The 23,399-nt window shown below is 43.2% G+C and overlaps 1 protein-coding gene across 3 annotated transcripts in view; it reads left to right on the top strand.

Moving 5' to 3' along the window:
- The first annotated feature begins 7,352 nt into the window (after positions 1-7,352).
- The window catches only part of kalrna (kalirin RhoGEF kinase a), a 210,746-nt gene continuing 194,699 nt past the window's right edge, over positions 7,353-23,399 (top strand). For all 3 annotated transcript variants that reach the window (XM_054746558.2, XM_015965718.3, XM_015965717.3), the window contains exon 1: positions 7,353-7,707. In XM_054746558.2, the coding sequence (XP_054602533.1) occupies positions 7,641-7,707 (67 nt within the window). In that variant the 5' untranslated portion in view covers positions 7,353-7,640. The remainder of the gene's footprint in view (positions 7,708-23,399) is intronic.

Here is a 23,399-nt window from a genome sequence, read left to right as displayed (position 1 = left end):
TTTCCTTCACTCTTCCACAGAATTTTGTTTATCTACTTCTGAAGTTTTTGGTCATCCTTTCCTGGCTGCATTTTAATTTCCCTCACATGAACATATGTGAGGTGCAACATAGAAAATTTGGTACTAATCCAAGTAAAAGCAGGACACGTGTTGCCCACGGCAACCTGCACCAGAACCTCTGGAAAACTTGTGAGGATTTCTGAAGTTGATTCGTCCTCTTCTGTGACTTCTGTAGCACTTTTCAACCAATCAGAGTTCAAGAAAAACAAACTAAGCAATCAGACTTTTGCTGCTATGTTTGATAAAGTTTGTTCTTGCATCTGTTTTTGGTTTATGAATGAGAATCTCTCACTGTCGCTCATGCCGAAGTGAAAAATGATTAAATGTTTTTATTTTAGGGTAAGCAAATGAGGAGCTGGTGTTTTACTAATCATAAATAGACACTGATGTTAAGAGCTAGTTTACAAGTGAAAGTAGCAATTAAAGCTATATAAAAATGTGGATTTTGGGGTGCTTTAGCTCAGGTTTGGGTAGGGGTTAGGGGGCAGTATGGCAAGCCTAAAGAGCGAAATCAGGTCTGCATGCTGCAACTGACAACAAGATGCCCTTTGTAGATTCTCTTCCTTGTGATTGTTTACTGTTGGTAGAGAAAAATAGTGCACTGGCTTACGGTAATAACATTTTACAACCAGAATGAAAAAACTCAAAAATCTGATGAGCTTTCAAACCTGCAATCCTTGTTAGAACTGTTCTGTAGTGCTTCTCTAGGGGTGAGGAAAGTAACAGAAGAAACCAGCAAGTGGGTGTCCACTAGGGGGCAGCAGTACACAGCCAGATGGCTGTGCAGCGTCCCTTGGATGTGGGGATGGAGGCATCAGCGTGATGGAAGATGTGAGACCGCTCACTGGAGCCTTGGAAATGAAAAGGTCCAGAAACAGGTTTTCAGTAGTTCACCAGATGGTTACGGGATTAACATATCTTTCATTAGGGGTCAAGATGTCTGTAGAACACTCACTCCTCAAACATTATAATTAAAAATGGTTATTTGTGTGCGAGAACTTCATCTAGATCAGGGGTCTGCAACCTTTGCAATCCGTAGAGCCGCTTTCCCTTCAGTCCACCTGAGTAGAGCTTGTTAAGAGCTGCAACTGTTTCAGAACCGTTTGGAAAATGACAATTTTTCATCTTTTGAGAAATTTCTATGGAGGATTAGAGACACTGATAAAAGTTCTCACTCAAGGATAAACAGGATGGTTTGATGATTAAAGTTCACATCTTCTTAAGTTGATTTCTGTGGAACCAAATATCTGTAGAAGATGATTAGATTGTCTAAACCAGACAAAGGGCCTAACAGCTGGTCTTAGGGAGGCAGAAAATATTTATGATGATCAAAGTTGTGATTTACAGTTTTTTACAGATGCTAGGACACATTTCTCAATACTAAGGCCACTCCTAATGGACTTTCAGCTTGACAAAGCAGTTCATTTCACATTCAAAATGCACTCCAACTACCAAAACACTTCGTTCAGGTCTCAAATAAACACTTTCTTCCAGAACACTAGCAAAGGCTGACGGATGACAAACACACTTCGTTACCCACAAAACAACAACCTAAAAAACACTAACAACACGTAGCATGCAGTGTTTTCTTGTGTAAAACAAGGAGACGTCTGTGTTTCTAATTGGCAAAAGTTCAGACACACCTTCTCATTCAACTTATTTTCTTTATTTTCAGGACCATGAGCATTCACAAAGGGGCCAACAAGGGCCAAACACCTCTGGGAACTCCTTCTAGCCTGTTGGAGAACCATGTCAGGTGACTTCCTCTTGAAGCTCATCATGAGAATGTCGAGTGTGTGAAGCAGTAATCAGAGCAAAATAGAATATAAAACATGTTTTCTATTATTTCAGTACATAACTCCTCATGTGTTCATTCATAGTTTTGATGCCTTCAGTGAGAATCTACCAATGTAGATGATCATGATGATAAAGACAACACATTGAATTAGAAGGTGTGTCCCAACTTCTTTTCTATGTTCTTGCTGTGTTTGTCTTCAAATTCCATTTTTGGTTCTTTTTTTAAACACAGATAAGGTTTTTCTTTACCTTGCTGACGTTTCGTTTGCGGCTGCAGACATCTTCAGAGCTGACGCTGATGGTGGCGTCACTTCCTACTCCGTTTATCCGCGGGCAGCAGAGGACGTTGTCACCCTTGGATAAACGGAGTAGGAAGTGACGCCGCCATCAGCGTCAGCTCTGAAGATGTCTGCAGCCGCAAACGAAACGTCAGCAAGGTAAAGAAAAACCTTATTTGTGTTTAAAAAAAGAACCAAAAATGGAATTTGGAGTGTGTCCCAACTTTTGGCCTGTACCATGTGTTGTTCATAACTACAACATGTTACTGGAATTAATCAGACTTGATGCAGAATTTGTCAATATTTTATGTTTATTTTATTTATTAATTTATTTATTAACTTATATTTCGAGAGGATAAACCGCTTGAGATGAACCATCTCGTTTCCAAGTGGGTCTTCTATTCAAATCAAAACAGATAGAAAACCAAGATAGCAAACAGTCTTTCAATGCCACACAGTGAAACCACAACAGGAATAATAATAATAAATAAAAAAAACATTTTATATTAATAATAATGAAAATAAAATTATCAATTAAAAGATAAACACTAAAGAAAGAAAAGTGAAAATCTAAATCAAAAACCGTTACAGATGGGTATTAAATGTTCATACAAAGAGATTTTAAACTGATGGATTGTAGTGATGATTCTTAGGAAAACAGGCTAATTGTTCCAGTCTCTTGGTGCTTTGACAGAAAAGGCCAGCATTCCTAACTCCGATTTAGAGAAAGGGATGACGAATGCAACATGATGTGTTCTGCGAATGTGATAATGAGATCTGAATGGTACTAGTTAGGTAGTTAAGTATGAAGGAAATTTAAAATAAACCCACTTAAAAATAAACAACAACCAGTAAAACTTCTGCCTAGCTTCCGGTGTAAGCCAGGACAGAAGATTATACAAACCGGATTCCAAAAAAGTTGGGACATTATATAAATCGTCAATAAAAACTGAAAGCAATGGCGTGGAGGTGCCAACTTCTAATATTTTATTCAGAATAAAATATAAATCACGGAACAAAAGCTCTTTTAATACCCAATCCTGTTGCCAGTTGACCTAATTAGTGTTAATTGGTCTTCCAGCTCCTCCTTATGCTCACATTTACTTTTTCCAGCCTCTTATTGCTACTTGTCCCAAAGTTTTTGGGATTTGTTGACACCATAAAATTTTGAATCAACATATTTTTCCCTTAAAATGATACATTTTCTCAGTTTAAACTTTTGTTCCATGATTTATGTTCTATTCTGAATAAAATATTAGAAGTTGGCACCACCACATCATTGCATTCAGTTTTTATTCACGGTTTGTATAGTGTCCCAATTATTTTGGAATCCGGTTTATACGTGTGGCAGTGGTGAGTTTGAAATTGATAACGCAGGACAAAACGACATAAACTATCATAAATAATATCAATCATGTGAAGACAAGATGCAGTGGACTTCTGGTAGATTATATTAGCATAATCTAATAAAGGAAACAAAAGTTGTGTAACAATCCGCTTTCTTACATTAAAGTCAAAGCAGTTGATTGAAGAATATATAAAGTTTTCAAGTTAGAATTTATCTTCCATTTTTGGTTCTTTTTTAAACACAGATAAGGTTATTCTTTACCTTGCTGATGTTTGGTTTGCGGCTGCAAACATCCTCAGAGCTGACGCTGATGGTGGTGCTGATGGTGGATAAACGGGGTAGGAAGTGACGCCACCATCAGTGTCAGCTCTGAGGATGTTTGCAGCCGCAAACGAAACGTTAGCAATGTAAAGAAAAACCTTAGCTGTGTTTAAAAAAGGACCGAAAATGGAATTTGAAGACAAACACAGCAAGAACGTACAAAATATGCTTAGAGTTTATCTTGTTTATGATAGTTTGGATATAGGCTCCAGCCAGACACCCAGATATTTTAATACTTGAACAAAGGTCAGTTCAGATAAATCAGAGAAATGTAAATTGAAATGAACTTGGGAAGCAGAAGTGGCACGTCTCTGAAACAGCATTGAGTGGGATTTTGATTTGTTTAAAAGCTAACGAGCTAATGAACTAACCAGCATTGTACGCTATTAAAATTAAGCTGTAAGGTTTCTTGAATTGCCATTAAACTAAGTTTTGAGCAGTATAAAACAGTATCATCAGCATAAAGGTGCACAGAACAAAAAGAACAGCATAATGGCAGATCATTAATAAAGATTTAAAATAATAGCGGTCCTAAAGAGGAACCCTGAGGAACTCCTTTCATAACTTCCCTTCGTCTCGACTGAGAGCCATTAACGACAACAATTTGAGAGTGATTGTGAAAAAATGAATGAAACCAAAGTAGAGCTGTCTTAGATAAACCAAACAAGTACAATTGATCCAAAAGCAGATAATCATCCACCATATCAAAAGCCTTTGACAGGTCAAGAAAAATGGCACCTGTTGCCAAGCTGTTGTCAAATCCAGAGTATATATCATTAGTAAATTTTAACAGCGCATTGGTAGTCGAGAAATGTTTTCTAAGTCCTGATTGGAAAGGAGATAGTAAGTTGTTTTCATCTAGATAATTAGAGAGTTGATTAAATACTAGTTTTTCAAAAATGTTCACAACAATATTGATTATAGCAATAGGTCAATAATTATTTTATGTTTTTGCTAATTCCAAAATACAAGAGTTTGGATCCATACCATCCACTGATACAGATACAAAGGCTGATATGTTCTGCTGAGCTGTGGTGGCCTCATGGAGGGGGCCAACGTCTAGCACACTGCTGCTAACCACTTAAACATTCTCCCTCTCCTGATAATAACTTTTTGCTTTCCTTGACGTTGGATCTGCTACTGCTAGTTTACCCGTTTAATTATAGATCCACTAGGACAAATACAATAAAGTTTATCTTTCACCAAATAGAATATTTACTAAGAAATCACAATATAACCATAGGAACACTACTTGGTGTGTGTGCGCACGTGTGTGTGTGTGTGTGTGTGTGTGTGTGTGTGTGTGTGTGTCTGCTCTGTCTTCTCGATCCCCAGTGAGTCGTGGTATACTGAGCCAGGATCCTCTGGAGGTTACTTCCTGTTAAAAGGGAGTTTTCCTCTCCACTGTCGCTAAATGCTTGCTTAGTTTGAGGATTGCTGTAAAGTCATGTCATGATTTGGTGCTATATAAATAAAATTGAATTGAATTGAATTGAATATGTCCAGATATCCAGCATTCATTGCTGCATACATATCCCCCCAGGCTCTCTTCGTCCTCTTTCAGCCACTTCTCTTGGCTGGCTCCATCTTTACATCACAATACAAACACATAGATGTGTAGATGTTCGTCTACGATGAGAATCATCCGTGGCTGCTTTAACTGCATTTTTTAAATTTAAAACATGTTTCAAAAATGTATTGCGGTTGCATTTTGCTGTCTTATGCAGCTTTGCATTATGTTATTGTTTTGAACATACGGTACGTTTAACTGTTTTCAAAACATTATGTAAGCATGTGCAAAATGTCCTGTTGGTACAAAGACCTTTGGCAGTTGTTGTGTCTGAGTGAGAAAATACTTCAGGACATCTGAGAGATGTAGTCACTGAACGCATTTTGTGCCAAAACAATAATTGATCCTCAGTTTAGCCCACTTAGACTTCTGTTGTCCTCACTGTGTGAAGAGTTATGCAAAAGTGACCTCAGTATTGAGAAACGTGTCCTAGCATCTGTAAAAACCTGTAAAATGCTGTGTATGTTGTGGTTGTTACAGTCACTGACCTCTAGGGGGCTCTCCCTCTGACCGCCCAGGTCTGCCTGACTGCCTCAGGCTGTGAGGGGTGGCTGCTCTCTGGGTTAGGTCTTGGAAGGAAAGAAAACCATAGAGCACATCTCAAGGTAAAAATCATGAGGCATGTCACAAGAACAAAATATTCAAAATATAAAAAATATTTTTAAAAAGGTTTAAAAAATATGTTTAAAATTAGAAACAAATTGTGATTAAAAATGTAAGGAAAGGGAGAGAGAAAACGAATAGGAAAGGGAAATCAGTGGATCCTGGGAAAGGTGGAATTTGTAGAAAGAGCAGAACAAGGAGAGGGTGATGAAGGTCACACCAAAGCCTGAACAGGTGAGTCTTCAGCTGCTTTTTAAAGGAGACCACTGAGTCATCTCAGGCTCAGAGGAAGACAGGTCCAGAGTCTGGGGGCCAGAGCAGCAGATGATCTGTCACCTTTGACCTTTAGCCTGCAGCACAACCAGTAGGCTTTGGTCACTGGACCTCAGGGACCTGCTGGGGGGACCGAGAAGATCACCAATATATGATGGTGCTTGTCCATGTAAGGCCCTATAGACCAGAACCAGGATCTTGAAATGAACCCTGAAGTTGACTGGCAGCCAGTGAAGCTGGAGGACATGTGGATGTATTCTGTGTGGCTGACTGTGAAGCTAGAGGCAAGTCTTCCATGGGACCTGGTAGGGTGCACCATTTTTGTTAAACCCTCTTCTCCTGTTTATGTGGCCAGATAGGGAGGTCAGCCGTTGCACATGTTTGGTGATCAACAGAATTATTAAGTAAAAGGGGGTGTTTGGCCTTGGATTCCCTGAAGGTTAAAGCCTCCTTGTGTTGAATAGGTGTGTTGGCTTTTGCCTGAGGTAGGAACTAAACTTGATTTTAATCACATCGAACCGTTGAGTGGGTTCTAGTTTTCTTCATGCGTTGCATCCTGTGCCAGGAAGCATCTTTGCTGTTTTAGAGGTTGTAACAAGAGTTATTCCTGTAATGAAATCCCAGACAGACAGAAACTAGCTGGAATTTTATAAAACTCATTTGTGTACAAGAGCTGCTGTGGTGTAAATGTTTATGGAGCAGCAGCAGCAGGATTTTTGTAAACTCAGAGCTGATTCAGGTCTGGGCTGACAGAAATCCTGTTTCTGTAAACTGAGGCTGCTCAGAGACCTTAGCTGCCCAGCATATTTTCACAGGAGCTCACTTCTAAACATCAGAATGATCATTTGAATGTTGCATCTCTTGTACAAATGTACAGAACCTTTTCTGAACCGGTATCTGGTCTGAGCTGCCTGCTTGTTTCCAGTCTTAGCGTGTCCGCAGGTAGCCTACTGGTTCAGCTGGGTTTTGGTGGAGTCAGCAGATGAAAAACATGTGGGTCATACAGCATCATTAAAGTGAGTGAGTGTGTGTGTGTGTGTGTGTGTTCTAGTTACTGACTGAAAGCTCTAATAAAACGCACAGATGATGCGCTTCCAATAAAGACCAATGGAGTGAACTGGGAGAGTCGGAGGGAGGAGAGGAGAGGGGAGGGGAGGGGAGGGGAGGTACAGGGACCCTGGCGGACAGCAGAGAGGGAGGCTGGACCGGGAACAATAGAGAGGAACGGAGCCAGACCCAAAGCAGCGAACAGACGGAGCGGGACCCGAAGGAAAGCAGCCTTCGGAGGCTGATGGAGGGAGTGGCGCGCGCGGAGCACACGTGAGGAATCAGAGGAAGCCGAGTTTTCTCCCTTTCTTTGTTGGTGGATTGTACGGAACCGGATTCCGGTATGAACCCAACAGAAGCGGCCGAGGAGGCGCTCAGCGACCCCGACACTGATGCCTTCTTCAAACCAGGTAGGGAGAATGGGAACCGGAGCCGAAGAGGCCCAAAAACCGCATCTGATGTTTATTCAGAACCAGAGTCTCATGAGCAGGAAGGTCCAAAAGGACCAGGTCCGGGCACCGGCAGGGGGACCCGGACAGGGAGGCGGAACGATGATCCCCCCCCCCCCCCCCCCCCCACACACACACACACAGAGAGGGGAAAGTTGCATGGTGGACATGCTGCTGGACCCATGCACGCGCATGGACAGACACTAGATGCGCCTTTAGACAGCCTTGTGTGTGTGTGTGTGTGTGTGTGTGTGTGTGTGTGTGTGTGTGTGTGTGTGTGTGTGTGTGTGTGTGTCTGACAGGTTCTGACTTAGCTGATCAGAAATCAGTCAGCTGTGGGAACTGATGATGGAGACTGAATCTAATCAGACTCATCAACTGTCTCCCCCCTCCCCCCCTCTTGGGTCGGTAACAGGGAGGCCACCAGCAGGTTGCCCCTGAAGCCACCAGATGATGTTTCCTGCTAGCTCTGCAGGCTGACTGGGATACATCCGTTAGTGGAGAATCCATAACATTGATTGAACCAGTGATCAGCCGAGGGGCCTGAGCTCTTGTTCCATGTGGTCACAGAGTGGACTTTCCTTCTTTTCTGTAGCACATCAGGTATTAACAGAAGGTCTGCCGACCCGGTGGGCTAGCTGTTTTCATCAGCACTCACTGGCTTTAGACATCAATGTCCTTGTTTTAGGTGTGCACTGGTTCAGAATCATTGAGGATTTAGGCCTGCACAGCTCATGTGGGACTGAAGTGATGTGGACAGGAAGTGGACATTCAGGAGACATGGACACCAGAGCTGAGAAGGTGTACAAACAGGGTCACTGCTCAGAGAGGTCTGAGACCTACGACTACACACTGATTAACAACAACAACAACAACAATAATAATAATGAGTTTGTGGGGTGAAACCCCTCCTCTGAATTTTCAGAAACCTACATCAGTTATCAGAGCAAAATGATTTTGCTCTGCGAGTTGGTCTAGCCATGCTTCAATGGAACCTCAGCAGGCCAATCACAGCGCTCCATCTGTTTGGTGGGCGGGTTACTGTGACAGTGAAATTAAGATGGCGACAGCTAATTTGAAATGGTTTTGGCATCAACTTTGAACTATTTAGACTTGGGCTTTTCTTTGAGTCAAGAGCAGATAGAGGTACTTAAGCCCTTTATTTAGAAAAACGATGCTTTTGTGTTTTCTCTGACAGTCGACGGTGGACTGCCCTGCAGACTGACATCCATAGCATTGAGTAGGGGTGGGCGATATGGAAAATAAATCATATCACGATTTTGTTTTTGCAAAATCACGATTACGATTTAATCACGATTTTTTTCTATTTTGACTATTCAGACATTTTGGAAGCTCTTTACCATTAAAATACATTAGTTTATATCATACCCCTTCACAGAAAATAGGATAAAATATTTCAGAATAGTGATGCATGATAATGAATTTTTGCAACAGATACTGATAACCGACAATTCCTGCTTCTTATGTCTGATAACCGATAACCAACAAATAATTGCTTTTTCAAAAATATCTGGAGAAATTACTTAGAAGTACAAAGTAACAGTGTATAGCTCTGATAAATTTTTTGCACCATAGCTACCTGAAAAGAAACTGAACAAAAAATTGTACTAAAGTCATTTTATTAACTTTCTTCAGTATAAATTACATGCTTTGATAATCTGTAAACAATGAGAGTCCATTACAATTGCCTGAACAAATACTTTAACTTAAAAATATCCAGCAACTCCGTTTTCTCAGTACAAATTACTTACCTAAATAAAGTGCAAAACAATGCTGTGCTTATGCTTGAAATAAGGTGCATGCTTAGTCTTCAACTTAAATGTAAATGGTTGTCGGCTAAGTTTTATAGAGGTAAGTGTTAACAGACTGGACTTCATAAAAACATAACAGCATGTCAATGCTAATCAGAATGCCCAGAAGGCACAAAACAACTACATTTCATTTTTCTTTTTCAATTAGGGTTGGATCAGTGGGAGATTTTTTTGGACAAACAGCAGCATTTCGGCTTTTTCACAGCTTAGTCTGTTTCTTTTTTCGTCCAGTACACTTGCAGCAGCAGAAAACAAGCGCTCGCTATTGATGCTCGTGCTCATGCCTAGCATGCTTACCGGGCTAACATCAGAAGTCCAAATGCCCGTGGTAAGACTGATGTGTTTTGCGTATTTGTCCAGCAAACTATGAATGTGTGTTGCAAGAAGTTGGTACAGATCCGGTAGGCAGGTGTGTGAAAAGTAACGTCGGCTCGGTATTTCATACCGTGGCTCCAGAAATTTTATTAGCTGGCGAAAGCTCAGGTCCTCCACGAACGAAAACGGCTGGCTGGCAAATGCAATTAAATCCATTATTCTGTCGTTGATACCCTTAGCTTGTGGGTCGCTCTTGTTAAACTTTTTACTTTTGTTAAACACCTCGCCGATAGTTACCAGTCCAGAGGCTTTGTTGCCGGGATGAGTGCTAGCATTAGCAGCCTTGGCACTAGCAGTGGCGGCTTCGTAATCCTCCCACACGTTGTTGCGGTGATGGAGTTTCAAGTGACTTGTAAGATTAAATAAACAACGTTTGGCTTGGCATCCATGGTGAAGAGGTTGCTTAAACACACACAAGCGTCTCCAAATAATAAGAGCCACAAATCCAAAGGCAAAGTTTAGAGCAGAACATTGACCCAGAGGTTGCCTGATTGAGCAGAATCAGTGTGAAAATACGCTTAATGTCCTCTTAGAGATGGAGCAAGCTAGTGGCTAATGCTAGCAGCCAGCCGCTATGGTGTGCTTCTTCAAAGATTCATAATAGTTTATGTCCCCATCTTAATGCATCGATTGTTGGATTATTTTCCTCAGCTCTACCTCAGCTAAACAAACCAACACACTGCCTTAAAATTGCTCTTGGTGTGTCTGTCGTGCCGACGTCCAGAAATAATGGCACAGATGATAGAACGTAAATAGACCATTCTACGATCTTCGAGCTATGGTAGATCATCATCACTTTATAATCCTTAATGATCTAATATCATCAGATCGGACGGCCCCAGCGGTGAGTATGTCATGTTGTTTATTGTCCAATAACATATGGAGACAGTTTAAAAGACAGCCGTAGATCCCGTCCCATGACTGAGCTCTCTATATGGACTGTGCCCAGACTATATGTTCACACATACAGTGCTCAGCATAAATAAGCACACCCCACTACATTTTTCAGAAAACCTTTAGTTTCCTTTCAGAATCTGCATTTTCTGTGAGATACCAAACTACTAAACACTCTCACAAATGTGGGCCATTGATGGGAAACAAGATTTGTTAATTTGCACACAAAAAGGGATTTTCCTAACAAATCCATTCAAGTTGCAAACACGAGTACACCACAATTATAGTCTTAGGAGAAGAGCCACACTTAAGACTACAAAATTAAAATGAACAGACATTCAACCACAGGTGAGTCTAATGATTCATTAAAGAGGTGTCCAGCAGACAGGTGACTGTAAAAGGGCATTACTTAACAAAGAAAAGCCCTTCATGCTGTCAGCAACGGCTCCACATGGAAGAGAAATAACATCTGAGAAAGGAAATCATTTCTTTACACAAAAAGGTGAGGGCTACAAGAAGATCAGCTTCACTCATCAATCACAATATTGTAGCAAAAGTGATCCAAACATTTAAGAAAGATGGAAGAGCAGCCATCTTCGAAACGTCCAGGCCGTCCACAGAGGTAACATCTGAACAGGAGCATCTTCTGATAAGAGGAGTTGAAGAAAATCACCATGCAGGTTCACTGCAGTTAGCTAAAGCAGTAGAAACCCAAACTGGAGTGACCATTTCTCGTGACACCATACAGCGCACACTGCAGAGGAATGGGAATGGCATGCATGGGTATCGTCCACGAAGGAAGCCTCTCCTAAAGCCCATGCACACAAAAGCATGCCTAGGATTAGCTAGGGCCCATGCTGGTAGAGATGAAGACTACTGGGACTTTATACTCTGGAGTGACACAAAGATCACTGTCTTTGGTACTAATGGTTTCTAAACTGTATGCTGTCTCAAAGGTGAGGATTACAAAGAGAAATGCATGGAGCCTACAGTGAAGCACGGTGGTGGCGGTGTCCTTATGTGGGACTGCATGAGTGCTGCTGGTGTTGGGGAGCTGCATTTCATTGATGGTATCGTGAACTCAACAATGTCCTGCTCTATACTGAAGGAGAAGATGCTGCCATCACTCTGTGCTGGCAGCAAGTTGAGCATCACTCTCCATCCAGCGTCCAGGCTCTAGAAGAGGTTCTTCTAGAAGAATGGAAACAGACTAGAGTTGCAACGTGTCTCCAACTGGTTCATTCCATGCCTAGAAGACTTGGTACTCTCTTTGAAAATCACGATGGTCATACAAAATACTGGATGCTGTAGTTTCTGTTGCGGGGTGTGTTCATTTTTGCTTCAACCAATTTTAGTAAAACTCAAGATTTTGTGATCTAAGTTCTATTATTAACCTTAATTTCATGTTATGGAGTTAAACACATGTTCAATAAAACCAGCCTTGTGAACTTCTCGAAACCGTTCTTTTGTTCATTGAGCTGCTGATTAAATTCATACTTTTTAAAGGGGGTGTACTCACTTATGCTGTGCTCTGTAAAGGATGGCTTGCCAGGCTAGAGTTTTGGTGCATCTGGGGTCTGAACCACACATAACCAAACATCAGCGGGTGATTGGATCAGCCAATTTGAAACTCCAAATTTGGATTTGAAACATTCATCCGTGTGTAATGACGAAATAAAAACGTCTGATATTTTTCTCATTCTGTGATCTCATCATCTGTAGGCTCTGATTCAACTCGTAACCCTGGTAACCTCACTGTGGCTGGAGGGAAACTGGATGTATTAAAACCAGGACACAATGTTTGGGAAAAACTAAATGTGACGATAAAAAGGCTGGTGGACATTCTGGTTGTAAAGCTGCATCAGGAACACACACCCTCGCCTATAGGCCCAGTGTTATGCTAATCACGAGTTTATAAATGATCAGGCAGGAAGGAAGTGGCACACTCGTGGTTACCTAGACACAAGCTACCGGGGAGTATTTATCAGGCACCAGCTGTCTGTCAGCAGCTGTTGACAGAAAAACTGTTTTTAGCTCAGAACAAAACAGAAGCTAGTGATGTCATTGTGGTGTTTGTTACTCCCTACAGATGCATGCTGGGAGATTCACTTCCTTCACACCATCGTAGTGCTAAAGGCTCCAGACTCCTGCTATATGCTGGTTCCGCTTCCTGCCTCTACTGCTGTCAGTCTGAACTGGTCCGATTCTAGCTAGGCTGGCTCTCCACAGGCAAACCCTAAGAACTCCTCCATCCCATAATGCTGCCTACCTAAGATCCTTTGTTAACCCTGGCGTTCAGCTCACACAAAACAATACTTTCCATCTGTCATCTGGTGCATGTCAGAATAAAACATTTAAGGCAAAGTGAGCAAAACAAAGAATCACTTTGAGATTTGATTCTAAAGAGCAGCAGGATTTTATTTGAATATTTATGTCAATTATAGAAGAATACAGGCACGCCACAGATGCTAGAAAATGCTAGCGTCTGTTTATTGTGAGAGGGAGGAAGCAAAAAACTTATGAAATCCTGCCCTTACACACTCCTTATTTAAATGTTCACACACACACACACACACACACACACACACACACACACACACACACACACACACACACACACACACACACACACACATACATACATACACAAAAAAATTTTTGTGTCATTTTTCTTGCTTCTTTGCAATCATTTGTTCAGACTGAAGAAGAGCCGATCACACGATCCGGCGTGTTGATGACCAACCAAATGTTTGATTCACCTCAAGCTCTAACAGAGTGGTACCTGGTGCTGCTCGGGTCAGATTAGGGTGTAAATGACAGGTCACCATCTTGGTTTGATAATCTGACGTCTCTGTAGAACGTTCCAGAACCTGATAGAACCATGACCATGTAGAAATGTTTCAGCCTGAGAGAAGAAGCCATTCCTGCTTTGTACAGCCTCATCACCTCCACATCAGCTGATGCGTTCAGCCTCTGTTGCCATGGTGATGTAGCCAGGCTAAAAGAGAACCTCCTCCAGCATAGCTGGCTAAGCTTCATACCTCCTCCTATTCTATGTTCTACATGGGGTAAAACAAGTTCTCTCTGTGTGCATAAATCATCTGTTTCTCTGCTAATCTACCAAAAGTTGTGGGTAATGTCGGTTACCATGGAGACCTTTAGGGAAGATAAAAGGTGGCAGTTTCACCAGCTGCTCAAAGCCAAGTTTGCTCTTGTGGAAGCCTTAGATCTCGTCATGACTCCATGGTCCTGATATGTTGGGGACTGTTGATGCGTACAGTCACATTTGCTCCTGTTAGTGTTGTGTAACGATGTTATGTAGTGCATTTTGGGGATTTATTTATGACCAACAAGATTTGATGATTCTTTATAAATATAGAATATCAACCTGATGGATCTTTGAATGTTCCTTTCTCAGTGGCCTAGTGTTAGAGTGTCCGCCCTGAGACTGGGAGATCAGGGTTCGATTCCTGGTCGGGTCATACCAAAGACTTTGAAAAAATGGGACCCAATGCCTCCCTGCTTGACACTCAGCATTAAGGGGTTGGATTGGGGGGTTAAACCACCAAATAGTTCCCGAGCGTGGCTGTGTCTGCTGCTCACCGCTCCCCCAGGGGATGGGTCAAATGCGGAGAACAAATTTCGCACACACACACCTGTGTGTGTGACAACTAATGGGACTTTGACTTTAACTTTTTTAACCAGAGGAATTTAGGATTCTTTGCTTATTCAGGGACGGTAAACACACTTCGAATGAATTCAGACAGAGTCAAGTATATAATTAAAAATAAACTTTATTTTCTAGACTAATTATAATAACATTTATGAGATGGAATGGTGATGTGTGATGGTGGAATGGGATGTTTACCAGAACCTATTTATCTGGAAGAAAATGTGAGTTCTGAGTGTGAAAGAATTTGGTCTGCTATAAACTCGAGAGTTGATTTATTAATAAAACGGCATCGGACGCAATCTTGCTGTGTCTACGTACCCGTGATGGGGCCTCTCTTTTGGATCCGAGATGTCGGGGGTATGGTGACCCCAAGGCACTGAAGGTCGTAGATTAACCGCAATGTGACCAGGAGACCTCTAGGGCGTGGCTGGTCTGTTGGTCTCCGGAGGCAGCAGACAGTTACCGGATAGCCAAGCGGGGTGCAGCAGTGGCAGTTGCCGAGGCAAAATCTAAGGGGGGGGGGAGGAGTTTGGTGAGGCCATGGAGAAAGACTATCGATCAGCTCCAAAGAGGTTCTGGCAATCTGTCCGGCGCCTCAGGAGAGGAAGGCAGCATCTCGCTCACACTGTTTACAGTGGGGATGGGGAGCTGCTGACGTCAACTGGGGCTATAGTCGGACGGTGGAAGGAATACTTTGAGGAGCTCCTCAATCCCACCTACGCGCATTCCGAGGAGGAACCAGAGCCGGGAGACCTGGGGATGGACTGTCCAATCTCGGGGGCAGAAGTTGCTGAGGTAGTCAAAAAACTACACAGCGGCGGAGCCCCGGGGGCGGATGAGATTCGTCCTGGGTATCTCAAAGCTATGGACGTTGTAGGGCTGTCGTGGTTGACACGTCTCTGCAACATTGCGTGGTCATCAGGGGCAGTTCCTGTGGAGTGGCAGACCGGGGTGGTGGTCCCCATCTTTAAGAAGGGTGACCTGAGGGTGTGTTCCAACTATAGGGGGATTACACTCCTCAGCCTCCCTGGAAAGGTCTACTCCAAGGTACTGGAGAGGAGGGTCCGATCGATAGTTGAATCTCAGATAGAGGAGGAGCAATGTGGTTTTCGTCCTGGCCGTGGAACTGTGGACCAGCTCTATACCCTTGCAAGGGTGATGGAGGGGGCATGGGAGTTTGCCCAACCAATCCACATGTGTTTTGTGGATTTGGAGAAGGCTTATGACCGTGTCCCCAGGGGCACCCTGTGGGGGACACTCCAGGAGTATGGGGTGGGTGGCTTTCTGTTAAGGGCCATTCAGTCCCTTTACCAGAGGAGCGTGAGTTTGGTTCGCATAGCCGGTAGTAAGTCGGACCTGTTCCCGGTGAGGGTTGGACTCCGCCAGGGCTGTCCTTTGTCACCGGTTCTGTTCATTACCTTTATGGACAGAATTTCTAGGCGCAGCCGTGGTGTGGAGTGTGTCGAGTTTTGTGGCAGGAGAATCTCATCTCTGCTTTTTGCGGATGATGTGGTCCTTCTAGCTTCATCCAGCTCTGACCTTCAGCTCTTGCTGGGTAGGTTCGTGGCCGAGTGTGAAGCGGCTGGGATGAGGATCAGCACTTCCAAATCTGAGACCATGGTTCTCGACCGAAAAAGGGTGGCTTGCCAACTCCAGGTCGGGGGAGAGGTCCTACCTCAAGTGGAGAAGTTTAAGTATCTCTGGGTCTTGTTCACGAGTGAGGGCAGGAGGGATCAGGAGTTGGATAGGCGGATTGGTTCGGCGTCTGCAGTGATGCGACCCAGACCCGGATAAGTGGAGGAAGATGACGACGACGACGGATACAGTCAAACCTCCTCCAGTTAAACAAAGACAAGGCTGAAGTTTTTGTCTTTGGAAATAAGGATAGGATGGAGGTTATTGCTCAACTTGGCTCCAGAGGAATAAAGACAAAGACTCAGGTTAGAAATCTTGGTATCATAATTGATTCAGACCTGAGCTTCACTTTTCACATTAAAGCTACACACCAGCGTTTTATCATCTTCATCAAATAGCATGACACATGCGTTCATCTCAGCAGGCTGGACTCTTGTATTGGTCTTTTGACTGGTCTTCCTAGCTTTGAAGCAACTGCAGCTTATTCAGAATGCTGCTGCTAGAGTCTTAACAAGAACCAAGAGAACCAAACACATCAATCCTGTTCTTAGATCCCTACACTGGTTACCAGTAAACCACAGAATCCATTTCAAAGTGCCTCTACTGGTTTATAAATCACTCAATGGCATGGGGCCAGAATATATGTCAGATCTCCTTCAGGTATCTACGCCTAGCAGGGCTCTGAGATCCTTAGGAAGCAGTCAGCTGGTAGAACCTCGGGTCAGAACCAAACGGGGTGAAGCTGCTTTTAGTCACTATGCCGCTCACAGATGGAATCAGCTTCCTCATGACCTCAGATGTGCCCCAACTCTCGTAACCTAAGTAAAACATGAAAACTTTCATGTTTTCATCAGCCTTTTTTTCTAATTTTTTCTGTGTATTTTTAAATTTGATTTTATAATCTGCTGTTTTATGTTGTCACATTGATTTTAATGTTTTATGTCATAGCTGACCTTGTCCCTGGAGAGCACATTGAATAAATAAAGCTGCCTAAATATGTGTCCAGCTCCTCCGCCCTACTGGTTGAAAGTGGAAGGACAACTCTTGTAAACAACACTGCCACAGCATGCTGTCTCTGTCCTTAGGCAAGACTAACATAAACTGTCTCAGCATTTGCCTCCATAGAAGTATTTGCGTGTGTATGTTTGCACTGAGGACACGATCTTTTGTTTCTTGTCTTAGTAGGTTTCCTTTTTGTTAGCTAGTGCTAACGAGCTAACCAGCCAGCTCTGATTCTAAAATAAGCCATCATATAAAAAAAATCCACACTGTTGGATAAAAATATATAATTTCTTATAAGATTAGTAGCAAGAAAGTTGGGTCACAGTCAGTCCATTATTTTATAATTTCCATTTTCTCCCTCAGACTAGTGTAGGCCTCGCCGATGTTCATTCTGGTTTTAGCTTATTGCTTCAGCCCCAAAGACACAACTCTCTTACGTTTACTTCCAGGCTCTGCCATGATGACAACGGACAAGCACAATTCTTATTCTTGCTGTATTTGTTATTGATGGTCAGCAAACTGAAAAGCTAACTGCTAGCCTTTATATTAGCAACTGGCTGAGTAAACAGCTAATGCCTTAAAGCAGGTAGAGACTTTCCACTAGTGTTCCTACACGAACCTCCAAACTGTTAAAGAAAGTTTCTTAACCTTAAATCTTTGAAAAATCCAAAAGCATTACAACATGAGAGAAGCTTCAGCTGCAGCTGCTCTTTGAGACAAACTCAACCATGCAACCAGAAGGTGGATCCAGAGCTAAACAGAGAAGGGAGGGTAAAAATCACCTGTTATGCTGTCTTAACATGAGGACATCATTAGGGACACACCTTGATTAGTAACTTAAACTTTAGTTGGTTTTGTGTTGGAATATCCAGATGCTACCGGTGGTTAAGAAGGTCACCACAGAGGGTGAGACATCAGCCCACAGTGAGGTTGAAACAGCTCTCTGACCAGATCCAGTAAAAAAGCAGTTTGAGATGGGAGGGTCACTTGGTCAGAATCAATGTGTGAGCTAATCTGTGGTAGGGGTTAATATTGACAGCTGACAGTCCTGATGTCTAGGAGTGATGGCTGGCCTCCTCCAAGCTCACTGCCGGATTCCTCTGCAGAAAGTCTAAAACTCAGTCAGAAGCAGATTTATAATAATAATAATGCATTGAACTTATATAGCGCTTTTCTAGACACCCAAAGACGCTTTCACACACTCTCACATTCACACACTGCTAGTGATGGTAAGCTACTTGTAGCCACAGCCGCCCTGGGGGGGAGGTCTGACAGAGGCGAGGCTGCCATTTGGCGCCATCGGCCCCTCTGACCACCACTAACACAGGCAAGTTGGGTGAAGTGTCTTGCCCAAGGGCACAACAGCAGGATACCTCTGGCGGGAGCTGGAATCAAACCCATGACCCTCCTCCGATCATGAGGCAACCCGCTCTATCACCTGAGCTACTGCTGCCCCAATGATGTGTTCTGGGTGACATCAACACTTGTAACAAGGCTGCAGTTTGGGGTGAATTCAGACCAAATGACACCTAATGAGACGTCCGAGAATCAGAGGGTGACCTGCAGGTGATCCAGCAGTGAGACGCAGACTTAGATCAGCCACTAATTCGCTGCTTCAGCCCAGGAACATCTGCAGTAGACCTTCAACCAGAACACAATCAACAAATCAGTGTTGCTAACATCCACAGAGCTCAGCTCTGCTAACTGGAGCCGGAGCATCTGCTGCAGAAAACTAGTCACTGCAGATATGTCCTGGGGCATTTATATCCCAGTAAAGGTAGCAGTAATAGTAAAAGCAGCCATTCCTTTTGCCTTTTAAATTGAAGAATCAAACAAAGACAAACTCACGTCTCTCCTGCTAATGAGGAACAGTTAGCTGGAAGTGATGCTAATGCTAGCTTCTGTTCTAATCACACTTTTACATAATGAAATTAGGGGTAAATATTGTTGCTTTTAAGCTTAATATATTACCTTTACTTATGACCAATAAGATGTGATATTTTATATAAATATAGAATATCAACCTTATTGGTCTTTGAATGTTTAATCAGAAGAATTATGATTCTTTGCTTTTTCAGTGATCATAAACACACTTCGTATCAATTCAGACAGAGTCAAGTTTATAAAAGGTAAGAAATTTATTTTCTTAACAAATTAAAAACAAGACAAGTTATAAATAAGACTACTGTGATGGATGAATATAAGTGGAAGGGATCGGATGTATGGTGATGGAATGGTGTGTGTTCATCAGAACCTTGTATCTAGGAGAAACTGAGTTCTGGGTATGAAAAGAATTTGGTTTGCATTAAACTATGAAGTTGGTTCTTATCAAAACCACATCAGACACAATCATGTGTGTCTACCTCACCCTTTCGGAGGCCTCTTCACGGATCCTGAGGTCATAAAGGTTGGATGATCTCTGGGCACCGAGGTTCAGTAGATTAACCGCAGCACCGATGCTCCAGTCCAGAGATGTCAGCGGGCACAACAGGTTGGAACTAGTTTGCGTCTAGAACAGCTGTTTCTGAGTAGCTGCAGGCAGCTTGTGGCTTGACGAAAGCTTTGATAGTTCAAAGTCCCTTCAGGATTGGCCATTCCCAAGGTGTACTTGAACTGAGCTGAGCTTGAAGTTTCTCCCAGTCAGATGGTTGTGTGTTCTCCTATGAACGCTGTAGTTGGTAATAAATATGCAACAACTAGATCGCGGAGCGTGGTTGGTTGGTTAAGGGAACCACAGATTTCTTAATCTACATCCACATTTGAATGAATTCCACCACAAAGCCTCATGTTTAGGAACGACTTCCTCATTTAATAATTCTGGTTCATGGGCCATTCAGCCGACACGCTGCAGCCATTCTCTGTGCCTGCATCCCCACGTTGCCGTGGTGACAACTGCAGATCATTATTCAAAGCAATGAAAGCTTCTGTCACAAGCTGTGTATTGTGCCATGCCCTGAAATAAAAACGTCGTGCAGCTCAGCCCTGAGTGGGACATATTTGTTGCTACAGTCGACTGCTTTGTTGGAGGCCAGTCCTCTTTCATTTTACTGGAGTGGGTTCTGGAGGTGAGCAGGCTGCTGTAAGCCTCACTGGCTCTGCCCCTTATCGGCGCTCTGGAGCATGGCCTGAACATGACAAGAGACAACACTTCAGGCTTGTTCTGTTTGTGTCGACCATATGGCTGAGGTGCTGGGTCTGAGCGAGCCACCGGCCGACACGCAGCTTGAAGTGATCTGCCAGCTCATTTTATTCAACGCGCTGCTATGTGTGTAAAGGATGATTACAATAATCATAATAGCAAGCGCTCAGTTCCTCCCACATCTGGGCACAGGCAGTGCTGTCTGTGTCTTTAGGCAAGACTAACAAACTGTCTCAGCATTTGCCTCCATGGAAGTATTTGTGTGTATGTTTGCTCTGAGGACACGATCTTTTGTTTCTTGTCTTGGTTTGTTTCCTTTTTGTTTCTTATTCTAAATGACAATATTTAAAATGAGCAAAGAGCTTGTCAGAATTTACAGACACCATCAGAAGGATATTTCTATCATCACTCTGTTCTCTTCTGCGTGGCTTTTGTCTGGACAGGCCCGACACTGCCGTGTACTGCTGTTGAATCTGAATCAGTGATTTTTATGCTGTCCAGCACGGACTGGTGTTGTGTTGTTTTATAGTGTTTTGTATAGTTTTGTATGGTTTTCATCCATCCATTTTTGGCCGCTTATCCAGGGTCGGGTGATGAGTCGGGGGACAGTCTAAGCAGGGAGGCCCAGACTTGGACCAGCTCTTCTGGGGCAATCTTTCCAGCGTGTCCTGGGCCTTCCTTCAGGTCTCTTCCCGGTTGAACGTGCTTGGAAAACCTCACCAGGGAGGCGTCTAGGAGGTATCCTAACTAGATGCCTGTGCCACCTCAACTGGCTCCTCTCCATGCAGATGAGCAGCATCTACTCTGAGCTTCTCACCCTATCTCTGAGGGAGAGCCCAGACACCCTGCGCAGCTTGTATCCATGATCTCATTCTCGGTCTCCCGCTCCATCTTTTCCTCACTTGTGAATAAGATCCTGAACTCCTCCCCTTAAGGCAGGACCTGACCTGGAGAAGGCATGCTACGCTTTTCTGGCTTGTACGGTCTTTTAAAATCTACAGATATATGTAGAATGTTTGACATGCTCATCTTTTGAGAATAAATCTTTAAAATAAAAATCACATTATTGTTATTATCTTCCAAAGATTGACAAAAATAGTGATTTTTTATTCCTTGTTATACATCTGTAGATGCTCTAATAATCTCATACCAGAGTCAAACAAAAGGCAGAAATGACGAAGGCCTCCCTCATCCCCTCCTCCTCCTCACTAAGCTGTCAGTCATGTGGGACGTTTTCTGACTTGAATGGATAACGTGTGTGTGTGCATCACCTTCTGACAGTTAATGATGCTTCAGTCTGGCTGAAGAAGGGCAGGAAGCACCATTCGGCACCAATGGTGAGGACACACGTCTCCTCCCTCTGCACACACACACACACACACACACACACACACACACACGCTCAACAGGGAGGGACAAAGAAGCTAAAACATCTGTGGGTTTCAGTTTGATACCAAACCACAGAATCACTGAGTTATCTACAGATTTTCTTCATTTCTTCAGATTTATTTTTCATGCAGAGCATCCTGTTCCTTTAAGGGACTCCTCCCTCCTGAGTCATAGAGAGAAAGCATGGAGGGAGGAGCTACACATCCATTATTAATGTGTGTGTGTGTGTGTGTGGTGTGTGTGTGTGTGTGTGTGTGTGTGTGTGTTAGCAGCAGAGAGTATGAGATAGAGGCAGCTTAAGTGGATTATCTCTTACAAACTGAAGAAGTGGCTGGAGAGAGAAAAATTGTTAGAGATAAAAACAAAGGAAGGATTTCCTCTCCTCCTCTTTGTCTCCTTCCAAATATGCTTCAACTGTTTATGACTATGAAAAAAAAAAGAAATATGAATATGGTGTAGATGCAATTTCCTGCACTTTGGTGCATTTACACAGGTTGCTGCAGTTTTTCTCATTTGCTAAAGCACAATTCCTGAAACCTTGCTCCCTTTTCTCAAAACATCAAACACAAAACCTCAGCTTCAAGCACGATTTACAAAACCTCTCATTCCTCTTGCAAAATCAAACTTTTGCCTCAAAACAGTTTTAGCTGTGCTCAAAATCAAACACTACTCTCAAATCATAAACAAATTACTCACAATTACATACACCATCAAGCAGTCAGTAAACAATACATCAAAAAAATAGAAAGCACAATGTTCAGGGCCATGCAATTTGTTTATTGTACCATATACAGCCTGCAGTCTGTTGTGCTACAGTGTTCATTGACCGTGGAAAAAAAATTCATAAAATGAAAAACTTTAAAGGACTAAACATGTCTTCAATGGGCCTCTTCTTGTCTGTGGGCTGGGTCAGGCCACAGCACTTCATCAACATCACATGCAATATTTTCCCTCCTGAGGCTCAAATTGGGTTGCTCTCTAACCCCGGCTTTCCACAGGAGCTGTCAGCAGCACGTTACTGCAGCAGCACGTCATAGCTGCTGATAGGAACCGCTGTGGTCAACAGAACCTTTTCCACCGGAGCCGTCAGCAGCCGTCAGCAGCGCGAGTCGGCCGCGTCTCAGGAGCAGCATGTCGCGGCCTTTACGCGCCGGTTCTATTTTCTACGCGCGACGCCTCTGAAACGGGTCAAGTTCGACATTTTTGGGGAAGGAAAGACAGGAAATTGGACGCGAAAATGGAGAGAAGCTCCCGAGATTTTCAGAATAAAGAATGTACTGCCTTCCGGTCGCTTTACTTTAAAAAAGGTTACTAACTGTGCGGCCCCGTGAGAAGTTATCACCTAGCTAGCGGTCTCCATTGCTTTTCAGGTCCGTATTGGCGAGTATAAAACGGACAGAACATAAAAACACAAACATTTTGGAGCCATGTTGTAGTTTTCTCCTGCTTGTTGTTGTGTTTACTGACAAAGTCACTCGTGTGATTTCGTGCTCGGTCGGTGACAGCTGCTCCCCTGCTGCTTCGCGTCTCGTGGGAAGGGTCAAGCAGCAGCTTACGCGAGCAAGACGTGCTGCTGACGGCTCCGGTGGAAACCCGGGGTAAGTCCTGCTTCCCTCGTTGTCAGCCCATGGACCAGAACATGGTCTATGGTCGTTGCTCAGATTTCATTGTATATTTCCACTCTTTTGTCTTGCTCTTCCTCTTCATCCTCCTC

Source organism: Nothobranchius furzeri, chromosome 14, assembly GCF_043380555.1.
Source record: "Nothobranchius furzeri strain GRZ-AD chromosome 14, NfurGRZ-RIMD1, whole genome shotgun sequence".
Taxonomy (NCBI): Eukaryota; Metazoa; Chordata; class Actinopteri; order Cyprinodontiformes; family Nothobranchiidae; genus Nothobranchius; species Nothobranchius furzeri.
The sequence above is the reverse complement of the archived record's forward strand: the minus strand, read 5'-3'. Positions and strand labels throughout refer to the sequence as shown.